At 43.2% G+C, this 20,618-nt stretch overlaps 1 protein-coding gene and 1 pseudogene across 4 annotated transcripts in view; both read right to left on the bottom strand.

The window, feature by feature from the left end:
- Window positions 1-18,110, bottom strand: part of LOC141580042 (large ribosomal subunit protein eL27-like) — a 33,155-nt pseudogene extending 15,045 nt beyond the window's left edge.
- The window catches only part of MKLN1 (muskelin 1), a 380,873-nt gene that overhangs the window by 294,137 nt on the left and 66,118 nt on the right, over window positions 1-20,618 (bottom strand). The window contains exon 1 of one of the 4 annotated variants that reach the window (XM_074379050.1): window positions 19,985-20,073. The exons of the other annotated variants lie outside the window; for them this stretch is intronic. Coding sequence (XP_074235151.1) covers window positions 19,985-19,999 — 15 coding nt within the window. The 5' untranslated portion in view covers window positions 20,000-20,073. Of the gene's footprint in view, window positions 1-19,984; window positions 20,074-20,618 lie in introns of those variants that run through there. 4 annotated transcript variants of the gene reach the window in all.

The raw sequence follows: 20,618 nt of genomic DNA on the forward strand, positions 1-20,618 counted from the left end.
ACTGGCTCACAATAAAACTCTTTAAAAGATTTTACAGAGTTCGGTTTTTCGGTGAACAAGTCCAATCCTACTCACAAAGTATAAGCCTTTAAAAAACCTGCGAGTGCAAGTGAGAAGAAATTGTTCTATCACGGAAGCTTGTGGTAATAACGGGAAAACGTGGCATGGATCTTTTAAATTGATTGATAAGACTTACGTTCCAGAGTACAGTATTTCAACATTTGAACTGTTTTAGCATCAAGAGAGGGTAAGGATAAGCTGTAACTGTGTCTGGTTCTTGTATGATTTCATTTTAATTCTCAAAAAAACCCCATAAAATAGATCTTATTATCTTTATTTTATAGATGAAGAAAGCAAGGCTGAGAAAGGATCAGAATCAGGGAAAAACCACTTGTACTAAGAGTCAGCAGAGCTGAGGTTTGAGCCCAAATCTGCCTGACTTCAAAATCCTTTTTATATTCCTCTTGATTCCTCCCAAGGGCCATTTTTAAACTGTTGACATCAGGGCCACGGCAAGCTGGCACATCATGCCTGTGATCCCAGCACTTTGGGAAGGTTAGGCAGTCGGATCACTTGAGCCCAGGAGTTCAAGACCAGCCTGGACAACATGTCGAAACCCTGTCTCTACAAAAATATAAAAATTAGCTGGGCATGGTGGTGCACACCTGTAGTCCCAGCTACTCAGGAGGCTGCAGTGGGAGGATATCTTGAGCCTCGGAGGTTAAGGCTGCAGTGACTGGAGACTGCACTCCTGCACTCCAGCCTCGGCAACAGAACAAGACCCTGTCTCAACAACAACAACAAAATGTTGACGTTAACTTTTGGTTGAAAATAAGGAGGATTAAAAACAAAGATTGAATATTAATTGAGCTCTGATTATGGGCCACACACGAAGCTGGGCACTATGATGGACAGAATAAATCATCCTGTGCTGGAGGGAGGAGCATGGAGTGCAGGAAGCTGCCACACGAGCTTAGGATCAATAATAAACAATGAAATTCAAGTTCAGGCTGGGCGCGGTGGCTCAGGCCTTTAATCCCAGCACTTTGGGAGGCTGAGGCGGGCAGATCACTTGAGGCCAGGAGTTGGAGACCAGCCTGGCCAACATGGTGAAACCCTGGCTCTACTAAAAATACAAAAGTTAGCCGTGTATGGTGGCGCATGCCAGTGATCCCAGCTACTTGAGAGGCTGAGGCAAGAGAATTGCTTGAATCTGGGAGGTGGAGGTTACAGTGAGGCAAGATTGCATCACTGCATTCCAACCTGTGTGACAGAGTGAGACTTAGAAAGAAAAGAAAAAAAGAAAAGAGAGAGAGAGAAGAAAAGAGAAGAGAGAAAGAAAGAAAGAAAGAGAAGAGAGAGAGAAAAGAGAAAAAGAAGAGAAAGAAATAAAGCAAGCAAGAAGGAAAGCAGGAAGGGAGGGAGGAAGGGAAGGAGGGAGGGAGGAAGGGAAGAAGGGAAGGAAGGAAGGGAGGGCAGGCAGGCAGGGCACGGTGGTCCACACCTGTAATCCCAGCACTTTGGGGGGCTGAGGCAGGCAGATCACCTGAGGTCAGGAGTTCGAGATCAGCCTTACCAATATGGAGAAACCCCATCTCTATTAAAAATACAAAATTGGCCGGGCGCGGTGGCTCAAGCTTGTAATCCCAGCACTTTGGGAGGCCGAGGCGGGTGGATCACAAGGTCGAGAGATCGAGACCATCCTGGTCAACATGGTGAAACCCCGGATTCACTTGAATCCGGGAGGCAAAGATTGCGGTGAGCCAAGTTCATGCTATTGCATTCCAGCCTGAGCAACAGGAGTGAAACTATGTCCGACAACAACCACAAAACAACAACAACAACAAAACAGAAAAGAAAAGAGAGACTAGTTACCATAAAGGAAATCGTCTTACGCTGGAGAGCTAAAGAGAGGAGTGCTTGGTTCTGGTTGTGGCCAGGGGCAAGGAAGGTGCCATAGAACACTGGAAGAATGTTCTGAGAAGACGCTGAGCAGAGCTGGGAAGGAGTCCCAGGTGTCAGGACACTGTAGAATAAGAAACGGGTTACAGGAGCTGGGTAGAAAAGCTCCCATGGGCTCAGTGTATGGCTGGAATAGCGAAAAGTGATTTGAGGCCGACCATAGACGGTTGTGAAGAAAAGTCTGAGCACGAAATGGGGAATTATGGAAGGTTTTTGAGTAGGAAAAGGCAAAGATCTGAGCCAATCCTTGACTAAAACATCTTAAAGTATTACTGAATCCATCCTGACACCAGATCACAAGTACACAAGTTACACAAAGCAGAAAAATATAGAAAATCAATACTCTTCATCAAGACTCAAAAATAAATGGCCCACTTACTTCCAAAAACAAAAATCAAAACATAACAACAACAACAAAAAAAAAACCACACAGCAAATAAGAGGACATATGCCTGAATGCATGAGCTCAAACTCAGCCTGCCCTTTTCCTTCTGTGTGGGCCAAAAATTGTCCCATTCTCATGACTCACAAGATAACCTCGTCAACCAAAAATCCTGGGGCAACAATTACAATCCCCTGCTCCCCACATCGAAAAAACTCCAGGAACGAAATGACAATTCCTTTCATTTCCTTGCTAGTCAGAAGCCAGACCACGAAGATTTGCTGAACTATTCTGTCACCTGAACACACCAGACAAACATGCTAGGATCGGAACTGGATCCTGATGGCTTAATTGAGTTAAAAGGAAAAGTGCGGATCATCTAAAAGCCTCTCAATGGTTTCAGAGAGGCTGTCGCGACTCTGAAAGCCCTAATGGCGTTTCTCAGTTCCTTGGTTAGGGAGGAGCAGAATGAATTTCCTAGCACAGAACTCAAAAGCCCTGGAAGTCAGCAGTTCTGAAAGACTGCAGAAAGGGCTTGTTTACATTTTTCTCTTGGGCTGAAACCCATCTATTTAAACTTTAACCAGAGGCAATTATAAAACCATGGTGAGCCAGAGATGGCAGCCTGCACAAGACACGGAGACAGATGCCAACAGTCTGGCGTTGAAGGAGGAAAGAGAGAGGAGTATTTTGAGAAAAAGGCCAAGGAAGAACAACAAGGAAGGTTTTCGAAGCAAAAGGTGTCACCTAGGCAGCTGGTCTCGGTGAGAAGTGGCTAGGGAGACAGTAGGGAGGGAGTGGGGGCGGGGAAGGCAGGCGGGGTACAGGGACCTGGAAGGACAGCAACCTCTGAAGGAGCAGGAAGGGCTGGGGCTGCCACCAGCCCACCAGTTCACAAATCCCACCCAGTAACAGCTGATGGCTCTAGCTCCTGGGTTTACTTCTTTTTTCCCCTCTTGGGTCAAAAGTGCATTAGCCCAGAAAACCAGCAGCCACGAGGAGAGGCCATCCTGGAGCAGACACAGCCAGCCTGCCGGGACACAGGCCCTCTTCCTCGAAGGCCAAGCCTCCTTCGCCATGCAGGTTTTCCTGGCAGAGACCCACCGGGGAGTCTTGATGAGTCGCCCAGTGACGTCAGAGGAAATACCCAACTCAACAAAGAATTCTACTCCAGGTGCCAGTAAACGGAACTGGTTAGCATGCCCTGATCTGGGTCTTAGAATTTGCTAAATCCTAAGGACAAACTCCAGAGAGAGAAAGAGAGAGATCTGTTGCTCCAAAGTGAATGTTTTTACCTTGGATTGGAGGAGGCCCATGGACCTGACACTGATATGAGGGCCGCTTTTAGATGCAAATACAAACAGGAGGCGGCTGGGACTCCAGCTGCTATGGACTGAATGTTTGTGTCTCCCCGGATTTCATATATTGAACATCTAACCCTCAAAGTCATGTTTTTAGCAGTGGATCCTTTGAGAGGTGATCGGGTCACAAGGGCTCCGATTAGCGCCCTTATAAAAGACTTCAGAGAGATGTCTACCCACCTTCCTCCACGTGGGGACACAGTGAGAAGGTGCTGTTTCTGGACCAGAAAGCAGGCCTCGCCAGATACTGACTGCTGTGATTGTGGCTTCCCTGCTCTAGAACTGTGAGAAACAAATTTCAGAGGTTTGTGAGCCACCCAGTCTACGGCATTTTATTACAGCACCTGAACACACTAAGACACCATCCCCCAAATCTCTAGTATTTCAAGGAGCCTGTTGTCCTCCCTGAGATGTTCACTCCTTTGAGGGGTTTTTTTTGTTTGTTTTGTTTTGTTTTTTGAGACAGGGTCTCACTCTGTTAAGCAGTGGCATGATCACTGTAACTTGCAACTCCAGGGCTCAAGAGATCCCCCGGCATCAGCCTCCCAAGTAGCTGGTACTACAGGCACATGCCACCATGCCCAGCTAATTTTTATTTTTAAAAATTTTTAAATTTTAATATTTTTTTAGATGGAGTCTCACTCTGTCACCAGGCTGGAGTGCCATGGCATAATCTTGACTCACTGCAGCCTCCGCCTCACGGGTTCAAGCTATTCTCCTGCCTCAGCCTCCCGAGTAGCTGGGATTACAGGTGCTCACCACCACGCCTAGCTAATTTTTGTATTTTTAGTAGAGATGGGTTTTCTCCATGTTGGTCAGGCTGGTCTTGAACTCCTGACCTAAAGGGATCCACCTCCTTTGGCCTCCCAAAGTGCTGGGATTACAGGTGTGAGCTACTGTACCCAACCCTAGCTAATTTTAAATTTTTTAATACAGACCGGGTCTCTCTATGTTGCTGAGGCTGGTCTCAAATTTTTGGCCTCAAGCAATTGTCCCTCCTAACCTCCCAAAGTGCTGGGATTACAGGTATGAGCCTCCACACCAACCATTCCTTTGAGTTTTTAAACTTTTTGGTTTCAATGTCCCTGTTAAGCTGTGAATGCAGTGTATAGAGCTTAGGCTGTAACTCAGAAGTGATCCACTCATTTCTTAGCCCCAATTTGCTTTCTATCAGTTCCAGCCAGCTCAGCCTCAGAGCTCTGTGGGAAGAAGATCCAGGAAAAGCATTTTAGAGATGGAGAGTGGGCAGAGGGCTTCAGAATTATGATTGGCAAGCTGGCAGGAGACATGAAAGAGCCAGAGACAAATCTCCGTGTAGCAATGAGGCCTGGTCCCACAACACAAGTCAGGGTTAATGTAGGCAGCAGAAATCCAAGCTTATCCTAACTTCCTCTAAATCTTTCCTCTCCGCTAACCCAGTTCTTACTAGGCAAAGTCATCTGGGGCACAGCCAGAGGGACATATGGAAGGTTCAGAGGATTAGCAGAGTACCTGTGATGTTCCGAGCTATGGCCATGGTCTTCCAGAGTAAGGAGGCCAATGTCCTGGGCTTCCCTCCAGACCAGTTTGCTACTCTCACCAGAAAACCTGTCCCACAGCTCTGAACTGGTCTTCCAGCTCCAGCCAACCACCTAAAAAACTCATGACCCTGTTCCCAAGGGTCTGGAAGAGGGATGTGGGAAAGAGTTCCTGCAAACTCACCAGACTACTGACAGATCCCAAGGTAGTGTCCTTGCCCATGTGGGGACAGAGCACTTCTTACCATGAAGATAACATAGTGCTTGTTATATGCTGAATCTGCGTGTCTTGTCTTTACTTTTTCCTTTTTCTCTGAGACAGAGTATTGCTCTGTCACCCAAGCTGGAATGCAGTGGTGCGATCTCTGCAACCTCCACCTCCCGGGTTCAAGCCATTCTCCTGCTTCAGCCTCCTGAGTAACTGGGAATACAGGCGTACCACCATGCCTGGCTAATTTTTTTTTTTTTTTTTCTTAGCAGTGACAGGATTTTACCATGTTGGCCAGGCTGGGCTTGAACCCCTGACCTCAGGCGATTCACCTGCCTTGGCCTCCCAAAGTGCTGGGATTATAGGCGTGAGCCACTGCGCCTGGCCTGAAATTGTGTTTCTTAATGTTTATATGAGTAGAAGTGGCTTCCTTGTGACTTGATCCCTGGAGAGAAAGAAGGGCAGATTCTGATGTCTTCTACAGAATGAGGCCTGTGAATATCCAGTGAATATCCCAGGAGGCACACAGAAGTTTCAGAGGAATATACACATTGCCCAAACCCAACAGAGAGTTACACCTTAGGGGAGATACTTTGTAAAAATCAGCCATGAAATCTCCAAAGGAGATCCTGGGAGACTCTACATAAACCAGAGTGGCAGCACAGTAGAGATGCGAAAACCATGACTTCAAGTAATAAAGATGCTAATATCAGAGAGATGCTAATTCCCTTCTTCCACTGTGTGGCGACACAGCAAGAAGGTGCCATCTACAAACCAGAGAAATAAGAGCTGGGTAACTCTGAGCAAGTCCTTAACCTCTCTGGGCTTCAGTTTCCTTTTTGTCATCCATAAAGTTCAGACAATAGTAGTTCTCAGCTCACAGGGTTGTTGTAAGCATTAAATGAGTTAATATTTAAAACTACTTAGAGGCCAGGTGCAGTGGCTCACGCCTGTAATCCCAGCATTTTGGGAGGCCAAGGCAGGTGGATCACCTGAGGTCAGGAGATGCTAATCACTTGAGGTCAAGAGTTTGAGACCACCCTGGCCAACATACTGAAACCCCATCGCTATTTAAAAAAATGCAAAAATAGCTGGCATGGTGATGCGCACACCTGTAGTCCCAGCTACTTGGGAGGCTAAGGTAGGAAAAGCACTTGAACCCAGGAGGCGGAAATTGCAGTGAGCCAAGATCACTCCACTATACTCCAGCCTGGGCAACAGAGCAACACTACATCTCAAAATAAATAAATATGTGAAAATAAAATCAAAGCACTTAGAACAGTGTCTGTCACATAGCAAGAACTATTTAAGTATTAAATTTAAAAAGTGGCATGAGGCCAGGCATGGTGGCTCATGCCTATAATCCCAGCACTTTCAGAGGCCAAGGTGGGTGGATCACCTGAGGTCAGGAGTTTGGGACCAGCCTGGTCAACATGGTGAAACCCTGTCTCTACTAAAAATAACAACAACAACAACAACAAAAATTAGCTGGGTGTGATGGTGTGCACCTGTAATCCCAGCTGCTCAGGAGGCTGAAGCAGGAGAATAATCTGAACCAGAAGGTGGAGGTTGCAGTGAGCTGAGATCACGCCATGCACTCCAGCCTGGATGACGGAGCGAGACTCCGGTCTTTTAAAAAAAAAAAAAGTGGCATGATCAAATCTCCAGGGTGGAAACCTCAGCTGGTTCTATGATTCCTCCAGTCTCCGAAGGAGGTCTTCAGTTGGCTCTGTTCTGTACTTACTCTCTCAACATACCGGCATGAGGAGGTTGAAAGACGCCTGAAACTTTCTCCTCCAGCACTAGGCAGGGCACCTCTGCTCTACTACGCATCTTGGCCTTGTGCATGCCCAGGGCCATGGCCACGTCAGAACCAACAGTGCGGAGCTCCAACCAGGGCTTGGATGGGAAACACACATCCCTCAATTCAAATCCCGCAGGCCCTTTCCAGGCTCCATGTCTGTGCTGTCACTAAATCTTGCAACTCAACCTGTCCATCATGAATACCGTGCACCAAGCTGGGGTTACAGAACGCAAGGAAAAGCTATACTTGAGAAAGGTAGGAAGAGCAGGTAAAAGTTTGCTGCGAAGTCACTGATATGAGGCAGATTGACGAACATGGGAGAAAAGGTATACGCGTTTACTTAATGTGCATCAGACTCTCCGGACAGGGTCGACAAAAATTGCATGAGGGTTCTGGACAGAAATATAGGTATTTATAAGCATTAATATAATAAAATATATTACGTAATATGTTATATAACATTATTAATTAAATATAAGCATTAATCAGGCTGCACTTTGGCCCACTTCCTTGTTGATAAAAGTCACTAGATACTGAAGATTTGTATCCTCTCTGTTCCTCTAGCCTGGATCTCTGGCATTAGAATCAATCAAAAGGCTTTTGTTTAAGGATCTTAAGGATTGCTTAAGATGCTTTTTAGACCCCTAATTCTAGCAAACGATTTGAAGACTCCCACAGAGGAAGAGGATCAGCATGAGTGAATATCTGCTTCATCTCCCTGTCCCGTGATGTCACTCTATACTCTTCTACCAAGTGACGACCTCTACACTGGCCTACTCCAAAACCTTAACAACCCTAACTCCAACTTCCTCCTGGAGATGGGTTTGAGTCTTTCTCCCGTCTCCTTATTCGGTGACCCTATGATTCAACCACTTTCTCTGCTGCAACTGGGCGTCTTGGTATGTTGACTTGCTGTGGGCATCGGGCAACGAACCTTTTATGGTTACATGTATACAAGGAAGCCTTCAGAATGGAGACCCAGTTTCCCAATGAGATACAGAAGCTTTGATACCATCTTGAGGTTACAGAAAAAAATGGAGGCTTGGATCCTTGTAAAACAGGTTATGGGAGGGGGGAGAAGGAGAATTCTCTTGGGGGGGCCATAAATGATTACTAGGGAGAATCACAGGATGGAGACTCAAAATTAACCTGTAAATAGTTTTCTTTGGAATATAAATGAGTCTGAAAGACAGGCATTATCTTGTGAAAGGGTCTGTTCATGTGTGGTTACATTCTTGGTCTTCCAGAGAGGGAAAGAAAGACTGATCTCAGGCAGATAAAGGAACTTCAATTTCTCTGGTAGAGATGTGGGGTGAGGAGGCAAGGTCGGAAAGGTCAGAGAGAACTTGAGGATGCTTCAGTGCAGCGTGTCAGCGTGCCATATTGTGGGGCGTTGGTTTCTAAGCCCCACCACAGAGAAACCAGCAGGTGGCAGGAAGAAGGAAGGATCATGTAAGAGGAAACCAAACACACAAGGAAAAAAGTAAAAAGCTGAAGTAAGTCTAAGGAAACTTTTTTTGTCTCTCTATTTTTGGCCAAGTGAAAAAAAAAAACAAACACAAGAGAATAAACCCAGCAACTAGAATCAGACACAGCCAGTGGAGGGAGGGAACAAAGGTGAGCGGCAGAACTGCAAATCCATGCTAATTACCACACCCCTCCTCCTGTGCTGGGCTGCACCCAGGGCCCAAGAGCCATTTGTAGCACCGCCTAATAATGATTTCATTTCACAGACTTCCTCCCACTTTTTTTTCTTTTTTTTTTTTTTTCCTTACAAAGTCCATCACAATTCTGTTTTGGGAAGTAGAAACAGTATCTATCTTTAGGCAAGCTAAATGCCAAAAGAACTCAGATAAGCATATCTGAGAAGTAAAGAATAGTTGGTGTGACCAGGACAAATCTCAAATCACAAATATTTGAAATTCTTGTTTGTGTCCTGGGGAGAGAAGTGCCTTTGTTTGCTGAATTGGCTCGTGGCCTTTGTACTGTGTGTAGGACACAGGATGGGGAGGAGAAGCCAAAGGGACGAAAATATTTGTTAAGTGCCTACTATGATAGCAGGCATTCTGCAAGATGTTAAAAATGCCTTGGCCCTCGGGATGCTAACCTTTTTTTTTTTTTTTTTTTTTAACATTTTAAAAAATTGTGGTAAAAATACCCACAATATAAAATTTGCCATCTTAACCACCTTTAAGTCTACCATGCATTTGTGTTAGGTATGTAGACATCGTTGGACCATCAGTCTCTCGGAATTTTCCATCTTGCAAAACTGAAGCATTGTACCCATGAAACAACTCTCATTTCTCCCTCTCCCCCAGCTTCTGGCAACCACCATTCTACTTTCTGTTCCTATGAATTGACCATTCTAGATACCTCACATGAGTGTCATCACACAGTATTTGTCCTGTTGTGACTTGCTTATTTCACTCAGCAGCATATTCTCAAGATTCATCCATGTTGTAGCCTGTGCCAAGATTGCCTTCCTTTTTAAGACTGAATAATAATCCATTGTATGCACATACATTTTATTTACCCACTGCAAGCCACCTTTACAAAAATTATGGCAGTGAAAGAAATCAACCATAACTAACTCCATCTTGCTTTTAATCTCACAAGTTGACTTGCTTACTCCAAACTAATTATGGGAGGAATTTAGTTCACGGTTTAACTTTAAAACAAAGACGATGATACTTCCTTCCTGAACTAAACCCCTCTACTTGCTCAGGGACCAAAACCACTTTCATGTAACTAACATAAGTCCACAAGGTTAGAATTGTGACAGGGGACTGAATTCTGCTAAGATATAGACATAATTAAACTCTAACCATTCATTGTTTTATAATTTGGCTTTTAAAAATTCCTTACTATTCAGGAGTCCTGTAGCGAACGGTGACAAGATTTACAAGTTTCCCAATTGCTCCTATAAATAACATCATTATTGTAGAACCTAAGACGGGTTTTTGAGATATTTTTCAGATCTTGTATTCTGTATGGATCAACTGGCACCACCTGGACCCATAATCTGCACCCAAGGACTGACTCAGTGCAAGAAAACAGCTTCAACCCCCTATGACTTCATCCCCAACTCAACCAATCAGCATTCCCCATTCCTTAGCCCCTGCCTGCCAAACTATCCTCAAAAAAACCTAGTCCTCAAATTCTTGGGGAGGTGGATTTGAGAATTACTTCCTGCCCTTCTACTTGGCTGGTCCTGCATTTATTAAACTCTTTCTGTGCTGCAAAACCTGCTGTTTCGCATTGGCTTTTCTGGGCTGCAGGCGAACAGCGCCCAGTTGGCCGATTATACATTCGTCTGTCATTGGACACTTAGGTTGCTTCCACCTCTTGGCTATTGTGCATTATGCTGCTGTGAACACAGGGATACATGTATTTCTTCAAACTAACACTCTTTTAAGAAGCCTATCCCATCATATTTCATTCTGTTTTGTTTTGCTTTTTGAGCCAGAGTTTCACTCTTGTCGCCCAGGCTGGAGTGCCATGGCACAATCTCAGCTCACTGTAACCTCCACCTCTCAGGTTTAAGCAATTCTCCTGCCTCAGCCTCCAGAGTAGCTGGGATTACAGGTGCCCACCATCACATCCGGTTAATTTTTGTAGTTTTAGCAGAGACAGGGTTTTGTCATGTTGGCCAGGCTGGTCTCAAACTCCTGATCTCAAGTGATCTGCCCGCCTTGGCCTCCCAAAGTGCTGGGATTACAGCTGTGAGCCAATGCACCTGGCCTATCCCATTATATTTGGATGATTTATTTACCCATCAGTTGGCCCAACTAGATTTTTAGTTGCACAGGGATCTGTTTTATTTATCTTCATATTCCTACTTCCTGTACAATGTGAGCACACAGTAGGAACTCAATACATTTTGTTGAACAAAATAATTTATTTTTACACTTCTTAGTCACTATTGTTACAGCTGGCTGTTTTACATATTTTAATAAATAAGTTTTGCAATTTTAATGAATGCTATTTTGATTTTATTTACATACTAAGCTAGTTTATATAAGGGGATTTATATAAAAAATATCTAAATCTCAATCAAAATTCACTTTCTTGATGAAATGCCATTGACAATTCCTTCCCACTTATTTTGCTTAAAATCCACTATTGTGACTCTTATTCCCGTCTTTCTTATTTTCTCATTTCCTCAAGTCATGGTGCTGCATAGATCCTGAGGACACTCAATAGGGCAGTCTCCTTGGTTCATGGGACATCTTGTTGAATAAAGCCAGGTACGTGAAGCTGGGCCCAGAGTTTGGTTTGCTCAGCTCAAAAATCTTTCTTTGAGTTATGTACTGTGAAGAGACACAGGATGAAAAAGCACAGCCCTATCTTTGGAGGAGCTCACAGTCCTGTGGCTGTCTGGCTAGTAAGAGGCCTCAGCTTTTTCAGGTGTAGAAAATAGTATTTACCACCCTCATTCCCCACTACTCAGATGACAAACACAAATACAGTGATTACCAAGCACAAGGACCTGAAAGACACTGTAGAAATTCTGAGCAGCACTGTGTCTGGTGATAATTACTGCCTGAAGTATTGGCAGTAATAGAACCTAGTTCTGGAATCCTTTACAAAAAACCAACATTGGAACTATGATTTCTGGTCAAGGCAGCGTTGTTGAACCTCTGAGGTGCTCACTCAGCTCTACGCACAAAGCAATGGTTACGAAAATATAAAAGAGAAAAATTAAAAGACACATTTGTCTCCAAATATTTTTTCTTTTCCTTTCTTTCTTCTTTTTCTTTTTTTTTTTCAGACAGTCTTGCTCTGTCACCAGGTGCCAGGCTGGAGTGCAGTGGTGCAATCTCGGCTCACTGCAACCTCTGTCTCCTGGGTTCAAGCAATTCTCCTGCCTCAACCTCCCAAGTCGATGGGACTACAGGCACAAGTCACCACACCCAGCTAATTTTTGTATTTTTTTTTTAGTAGAGATGGGGTTTCACCATGTTGGCCAGGATGGTCTTAATCTCTTGACCTTGAGATCTGCCCGCCTCAGCCTTCCAAAGTGCTGGGATTATAGGTGTGAACCACCGCATCTGGCCTATATTTTGTTTTGTTTTGTTTTGTTTTAGACAGATACTCACTCTGTTGCCCAGACTGGAATGCAGTGGTGTCATCTCGGCTTACTGCAACCTCTATCTCCTCGTTTCAAGCAATTCCGCCTCAGCCTCCCCAGTAGCTGGGACTACCGGAGTGCACCACTACACCTGGCTAATTTTTTGTATTTTTAGTAGAGATGGCCACCATGTTGGCCAGGCTAGTCTTAAACTCCTGACCTCAGGTGATCTGCCTGCCTCAACCTCCCAAGTGCTGGGATTACAGGTGTGAGCCACTGTGTCTGGCCCAAATATAAACTTTTCTTTGAACCAGAAATGCAAAGCAATAAATGGGGCTATAAACATGGGCTGGTTGGGCTCCAGGTCTCAACGGGGCTTCCAGACCCCTTAAAGGGGACTAAAGGTGATCTGCATGGAGTGAGGGGAGTGGGTGTTAAGTCAGGTTCACTGCTTGAACCTATGGGCTAGACTGAGAGCCCCTATCCCCTTCAAACAAACTGGTTCATTAGAGAGGCTAAATAAGCTGACCACATGTGGTAACAGGCTTCACATGAAGGAATGATAGGGCAGGAAGAAAGGGCACAAGACAGGAAATTGGATCAAGCAACTACAGGCCTTCATGGCTGAATCTATGCTATCTCCATCATCACAGCAGAGAAAAAGAAAAGACAAACTCTCCTTGTTTGGATAATGTAATTGTTTATGAAGAATATGAAACAGACTATCGGAAGATAAAACCAGAATTAAAAAGACGATTCAGGCTGGGCTCAGTGGCTCACACTTATAATCCTAGCACATTGGGAAGCTGAGGTGGGAGGACCGCTTGAGCCTAGGAGTTCAAAATCAACCTAAGCAAGACGGCAAGACCCCCCAGATAATCTAAACCTTAGCTGGGCATGGTGGTGCTTGTCTGTAGTCCCAGATACTCAGGAGGTTGAGACAGGAGGATCCCTTGAGCCAGAAATTTGAGGCTGCAGTGAGTTATTATGGTGCCATTGCATTCCAGCCTGGGCAATAGACTGAGACCCTATCTCTAAAAAAAAAAACAACAATTGTCCAGGCAGGATGGCTCATGCCTATAATCCCAGCACTTTGGGAGGCTGAAGTAGGCTGATCCCTTACAATCAGGAGCTCAAGACCAGCCTGGCCAACATGGTGAAACCCCGTCTCTACTAAAAATACAAAAATTAGCTAGGTATGGTGGTTCACTCCTGTAATCCCAGCTACTCAAGAGACTGAGGCAGGAAAATCACTTGAACTGAGGAAGTAGAAGTTGCAGTGAGCTGAGATCACACCACTGCACTCCAGCCAGGGCAACAGAGCAAAACTTCATCTCGTATGTTGATTGGTATAAGATCAACATACAAAATTCCACTGTAACCCTATATCTCAGTACTTATCACATACGACATTTACTCGCAAACAAGGTACCATGCTTAATAGCAATAAGCAATACAGTGTCTAGGAATAAATATAACATGTATTTTGGTATATAAAATATTCTCATGGAAAACATTAAAGAAGATTTAAACAAATGGAAACATACCATATTCATGAATTAGAATATTCATTATCATAAAGATGTCAGTTCTCCCAAAGTTAATATTGAATTTCAATGAAAATCCAATTTTAAAAAATCAAAACCTGATTATGGAACATGGAACAATGATTACAAAGTCCACGTGGAAAACTAAAGGGTCAAAAATTACATGCCTTTGGTGGAAAGTAACAAAATACAACCTAAAGTGGCTTAGGCAATAAGAGGCTGGTAGTGGTAAGTGACTCCAGCACTGGTTACTTCAACAGCACAGCAGCACCACGGGGACCTGGGGCCTTTTCATCTTTCTGCTTCGCTAATCTCTGTGTGCTGGTTTCCAGCTTGTCATCTCAGAGTGCCAAGATGGCTGCCATGGCATCAGCCATCATATTTTTCTCCAACTTTGTACAAACATAGGAAGGGCAAGTTTTTTTCTCATGTACTTTTTAAAGTGTGACGAAATCTTACCCATCCCATCCCAACCCCACTCTAGCACAGTTCTACTTAGGTCTCACGGCAACGCAAGCCCAGGCCCAAACCAATCCCAATGGAATGGGATTACTATGATGGGCTTAGACCATGCACTATGGGAGAGGGTCCAGGAATACTTGAAAATAATTGAGGTTAGAAAGGAAAAAGAGGGCTGGGTGCAGTGGCTCACACCTATAATCCTGGCACTTTAGGAGGCTGAGGTGGGTAGATCACCCACGGTCAGGAGTTCAAGACCAGCCTGACCAACATGGTGAAACCCCATCTCTACTAAAAATATAAAAATTAGCCAGATGTGGCAGTGGGCACCTGTAATCCCAGCTACTCCAGAGGCTGAGGCAGGAGAATTGCTTGAACCCAGGAGGCGGAGGCTGCAGTGAGCCAAAATCTCACCATTGCACCCTAGCCTGGGCAACAAGAGTGAAACTCGGTCTCAAAAAGAAAAAAAAAAAAAAAAAAGAAAGAAAGGAGAAAGAGATAATATTTGTTGGTTAGATAACCAACCACAATAGCCAAGGCAGTTTTGAAAATGAATAAGTCAACGAGTTTGCCCTACTAAATATCAAAATTTAAAACCAGAAGTGGCATAGCAAGCCAGGTATGAAAAGATGATCTGTTTGATAAACATATGTTGGATTAATTATATACATATTTTCTATTTTACACTGCAATAAGTTTAAGTTGGTTTAAAGACCTACATGTGAACAGTAAAACTTTATACTTCTAGAAAAAAATATGAGATTATTTTTACACCCTTGGGGTAGGGAAGAACTTATTAAATAAAGCATAAAAGTATAAAACATAAAGGAAAACATGGATACATTTTACCACATTAAACTAAAAACGAGATCATCAACAAAAAGAAAATTCAGATTGAGAGAAGCTATTTTGCTAGGCATAAAACCATCAAAGTATTAGTATTCAAAAATTATAAAGAACTTATATGAAGCAATAAGAAAAATAAACAACTAAAAAGAAAAGTTGGCAAAGAAAAGAATATGAACAGGCAATTCACGGAAGAGAAACCCTAATGACCAATTGACATACAACAAGGATGCTCAATATTGCTAGAAATTAAACAAAATGAAATAAAACCATAACAAATTACCATCTCATACCCATAAATTGGCAAAATTTTTAAATTCTGAAAATGCCGAACATTAGCACAATGCAGAGAAACAGAACTTTTAGAATGCAAAATGGCAGTACATATTACCATGAATCCTAAGACCTGTAGTTCCTCTCTTAGGTAAATTGTCTAGATTCTTGTTTTTCCACCAAGGGTCATTTTGCCCCCCAGAGAATATTTAGTAATATTTGAAGACACTTTTGGCTGTTAGAGGTGAGGAATGCTGCTCACCATCCTTCCTACCACAGAGAATTATCTAGTCCAAAATGTCAATGATACAAGGTTGACAGACTCTGTCCTAGAAAAACTCACATGGTGTGCCCCAGAAGACTGGTATTTAAATGTTAATTGCGGCATTGCTTGTCATAGTAAACACCATGACAACAAACTAAAAACAACCTTCACATCCTTAAGGCAAGAGGAAGGATAAATTACCTTTGTATATTCAAGCAAGGGAATCATGTGCAACAATTACAAGTAATGACTTAGTTCTTTGGGTTGCAATATAAATAAATCTAAAAAATAACAATGAATAAAAAACATGGCCGAATGTTATATACAGCATAATATAGTTTTCCTTTACACTTTACAAACACAAAATAATACTCTGTATTGTTTATAAATATATATATGTATAATACAAAAGTATAAAAGCATGCATGGAAATGACTTCTAGTAACTTCCAGATAGTGGTTACTTTTGTGAAAAGAGGGAAGGAGAAAAATAGAGAAATGAATGCAATCTGCTGTAGGTAAGGGCCCTCAAATGTATTGTAAGACATTTTACAAACAAACCCTAAAGAAAATAAGTCAAAATTAAGATCTGTTAAGGTAGGTGTTTTATGCATACATGTTTGTTAAACTATTTTCATAGTTTGCTGTTCACCTGAAATATTTTATAATAAAGATATTCTGAAATATTTTAAAAGCTGCATTTGCAAGAATGAATATTTCTTATGTGTCTAAGGAGCAGGGAGTTGGTGGAAGGAGCTAACGTTTCTTGAAGAAACAGTGCCACTCCAAAGGAAGTTGGAGAAGGGAAAAGTGACCCATAGGTAAAGAAGAGTCTATTCATGTAAACACCCTCTCCCAGGGATTCCTGGTAGGAAGAGAATTGGCTTTCCTGCTGTGCGAGTCATTGGTAGGCTAAGCCTCTGTCCATGGTCCTATCCCTCTGCCTCGAAACAGCCTTCAAGGAAGGAATTTAGGGGAAGGTTTAAGTTTGCCTTGGAGGAAAGCACTGAAATGTCCTGGATAGAGCTGAGAAGTTGAGAGAAGATGAAATATTCTGGACACAGTATTTGGAAAGAAGTTTCTACTCTCTGCAGTAGAAGCCAGCAGCAGAAAGGATCCTGTGGGATCCTTCGTAGTGATGAACAGCTTCAATTGGTGGAGAAACCTCCGCCTGCAGACGTCTGCTTGGGAATAACGACACTGTTTTCTCTCTGGCGTTTCATATTTTCAACAAAGGCTTCCTCATTCCTAATGCTTTTCATCATTTCTCTCCAACGCTTCTGTAGGACCAGTCAATAAACATCTTTGCTTTTACAGAGATAAGGAGACACTAGCAATGCCTGTCCAAAGACTTAAGAGTCTTCCTATTAACCAATATTTTGACCTAAGCCACTGGGGACACATAAACAGTGAAAGTAACTCAACTGAGAAAGATCTTTATGAGCCTCCTAGAGTAATCGCCCATCTTTTAAAAAGAAACAACATTTCTTGAGATCCCAGGAGGTGTCTGGCACTGCACAAAGTGATATGAGCATGAGAGTGCAGAACATAATGTTTGGGAACATAGTGTTCCTCTGGGGACTTAAAAATTAATGCAGGTCCAAAAACGTTAAAACACACACACACACACACACACACACACACACACACACACACACACAAGGGTTGGTTGTAATAAATTACAGGAAGACAAAGTGAAAAGCGTTGGGGCAAAAACCCCAAGCATCGTGGTAAACTAGGGAGCACAAAAGCGGAATATGATGAGCCAATTAACCCCAGAAAAGCACAGACTCGCAGTAAGGGCAGAAAACAAGAGACTTAGCCTATGAAGGCAATTTTGCAGACTCAGTTACTTGTACACATAGATAATCAATAGATGTTTCTGAAGGCCCACTGGCAAATATACATGTATTTGTTGTTTTCTGTAGATGAAGCCCAAGCCATCCTGCATACAATAAAGTATTTAGGAAGAAAACAAGTGGGTTGGCAAACTTTTAATGTACAAAACTGGAGACCTAGTTCTGGAAAGCAGCTCTAATGGAAATAGGTGCAATTGGGTTTATAGATGCTGATTTTTATCAGCAACCAGAAAGTGTGCTAAAAGCTCCATTTGGCCTACTTACAGTTCCCTGGGTAAGTTAGTGGGGAATTTTCACTAGACTATTTGTTATAATCAGAAGAGGAAATACAACAGTACATGAACACTGTGTCGTATGGACAACAAGGTATCTTAATGGAAATGTGTACGCTAGTCTAGGACAGTGTTTCTCCACCACAGTATGCTATATTTCCTGTTTTAATAACTTCAACCCTGCTGACCCATCCATAATAGGGAAGTCAGCCTTATATGTTGATGATCAGCTTCTAATTTGATCTCCCTCATGGCCACTGCAACTTCATTCACTTTTATGATTAACACCCCCCCTTCCCTCCCCTCCTCTCTCCTCTCCTTTCTCTCTTTCTTTTTTTGAGATAGGGTCTCACTCCATTCCCCAGGCTGGAGTGCAGTGGCACAAACACAGCTCACAGCTGCCTTGACCTCTCAGGCTCAGCTGATCCTCCCACCTCAGCTTCTTAAGTAGCTGGGACTACAGGTGTGTACTACCATGCCCAGCTAATGTTTTATATTTTCTGTAGATATAGGGTTTTGCTTTGATTTTATTATTAGTTTTTTAGACAGAGTCTTACTCTGTTGCCCAGGCTGCAGTGCAATGGCATTATCTCAGCTCACTGCAACCTCCGCCTCCTGGGTTCCAGCCATTCTCCTGACTCAGCCTCCTGAGTAGCTGGGACTACAGGTACACATCACCATGCCCAGCTAATTTTTGTATTTTTAGTAGAGATGGGGTTTCACTGTGTTGCTCAGGCTGTTCTCGAACTCCTGAGCTCAGGCAATCCACCCGCCTCAGTCTCCCAAAGTGCTGGGATTATAGGTGTGAGCCACCATGTGCCGCCAATCCTTCAAATTTTCTAGTACTATACTCCTATGCTAAGATTTACAAGGTCTAGACTATTTTATTCCATTGGAGACAGGACGAAATTAGGCAGACACTTACACATGAATACCTAATAGGCATCTCAAACTCAACATGGTTAGAAGCGCACTCCTGAGACTTTCCCTTAACTTTCCTGTATCAAATAACAAGATTTAAACAAATAATTTTACCTTTTTCATAAACAAGATGTTTGGCAATAGATGATTTCTTGTGTTTGCCCAACAGTTCAACTACACTACCCAGCAATTGGGTAATTTTTTTCTGCTTTATCATACTTAATGTATTGGTCTTTAATCTTTATGTCTTTTGTCTTAGAGTCAGAAGATGGCTGCCACAGTTCCAGCCACATCTATCCCCACAGGCTTTCACTTAGGGCGCATTAGCCAGAAATGAGTCACCCCTTGCTGCAAAGGAGATGAAGGAATTGAGTATCTAGCAAAAGGGAATGGGATTATGACAGCAATCATAATTCATCACTCTAAGCTGGACATACCGTCATCCTAAACAAAGTCCGGGTTGTGTTAGCAAGGAGGAAGAAAGGAGCAGCTATTAGGGAGGGAGTTATCAGAGTCTTACACACTTCTCGTTCCCAGCCCACCTGTCTCACTAAATGGCATCACCATCCACCCAGTGCCCAAGCTGATAACAGGGGACATATCTTTGGTTCCTTTTTCTTACATCTTATCTAAAAACCATGGGAAAGTCCCGCTGACTCTACATTCCACACACCCCCTGTACACCCAACGCTCCTCATCTTCACTGCTAGTATCCTAGACCAAGCCGTACTGCTGGCCTGAGTTCCTGCAATAGCTTCCTAAACATCTCTAGACTTCCACCCTCGCTCTCTACAATTCATTGCCCAAACAGAAAATCACTTCCTTGCTTAAACCCTTCTGAGAGCTTCCCATCTCATTTAAAATCCAAATTCCTTACCATGGCTGGCCATGCCTAAATGATCTAGGTGCTGTCCACTTGTCCAACTTCATCTTGTACCACTTTTCCATCTGCCACTGAGTTCCAGCCCTCTGTCTCTTTCTCAAACTCAAATGTCTTGCCATCTCGAGGATGCCAAAACCATCTGCTCTCTCCATCTAGAGTGCTCTTCATTCTGATCTTTTCATGACCAGCTCCTCCCTGTCATTGAGATCACTGTTCAAATGTCACCACTTCAAAGAGGTCTTCCCTGGGCACCTAGTCTAAAATAGCGACCTTGTCATCTGTGACTTCACTCTGTGGTATTTCTCTGCATTGCTATCACTATCTAACCTTTCACAGTCTAATACATTATATTTACCTCTTTACGTATCATGTAATGAAATGTGTTTCCTCATTTTCCAACTCTTCTACTCTAGAATATAAGCTCCATGAGAGCTGGGACCTCATCTGCTGCATTTGCTGTTGTATTCCTAGCACCCAGATTGAAGGCACATGGTAGGTTCTCATCAAAGATTTCTGAAAGAATGAAAAAAATGAAGGGAAAGATTTTTTTTAAGTAGAAGTAGTAAGAATAAAAATAATATCTGGAACATATTACCAGCATTCTTGAGTTATTTTATTATTTTTCAAGATAGACTCTCACTCTGTCGCCTAGGCTGGAGTGCAACGGTGCCATCTCAAGCTCACTGCAGCCTTGACCAACCTCCCAGGCTCAAGCAGTCCTCCTGTCTCAGCCTTCCGAGTAGCTGGGACTACAGCCATGCAACACCAAATCCAGCTATTGTTTACTTATTTTTGTAGAGACAGGGTTTTGCTGTATTGTCCAGCCTGGTCTCAAACTCCTGGGCTCAAACGATGTGCTAGCCTCAGCCCCGCAAAGTGTTGGAATTACAGGCATGAGTCACTGTGCCCAGCCCCAGAGTTATTCTTTATACAGCAAAATTTGTTTGCTAGTTAAAGAACATACAGTGTGGCGTGCTTTAAGACATCAC

Source organism: Saimiri boliviensis, chromosome 10 (assembly GCF_048565385.1).
Source record: "Saimiri boliviensis isolate mSaiBol1 chromosome 10, mSaiBol1.pri, whole genome shotgun sequence".
In the NCBI taxonomy this organism is placed as follows: domain Eukaryota; kingdom Metazoa; phylum Chordata; class Mammalia; order Primates; family Cebidae; genus Saimiri; species Saimiri boliviensis.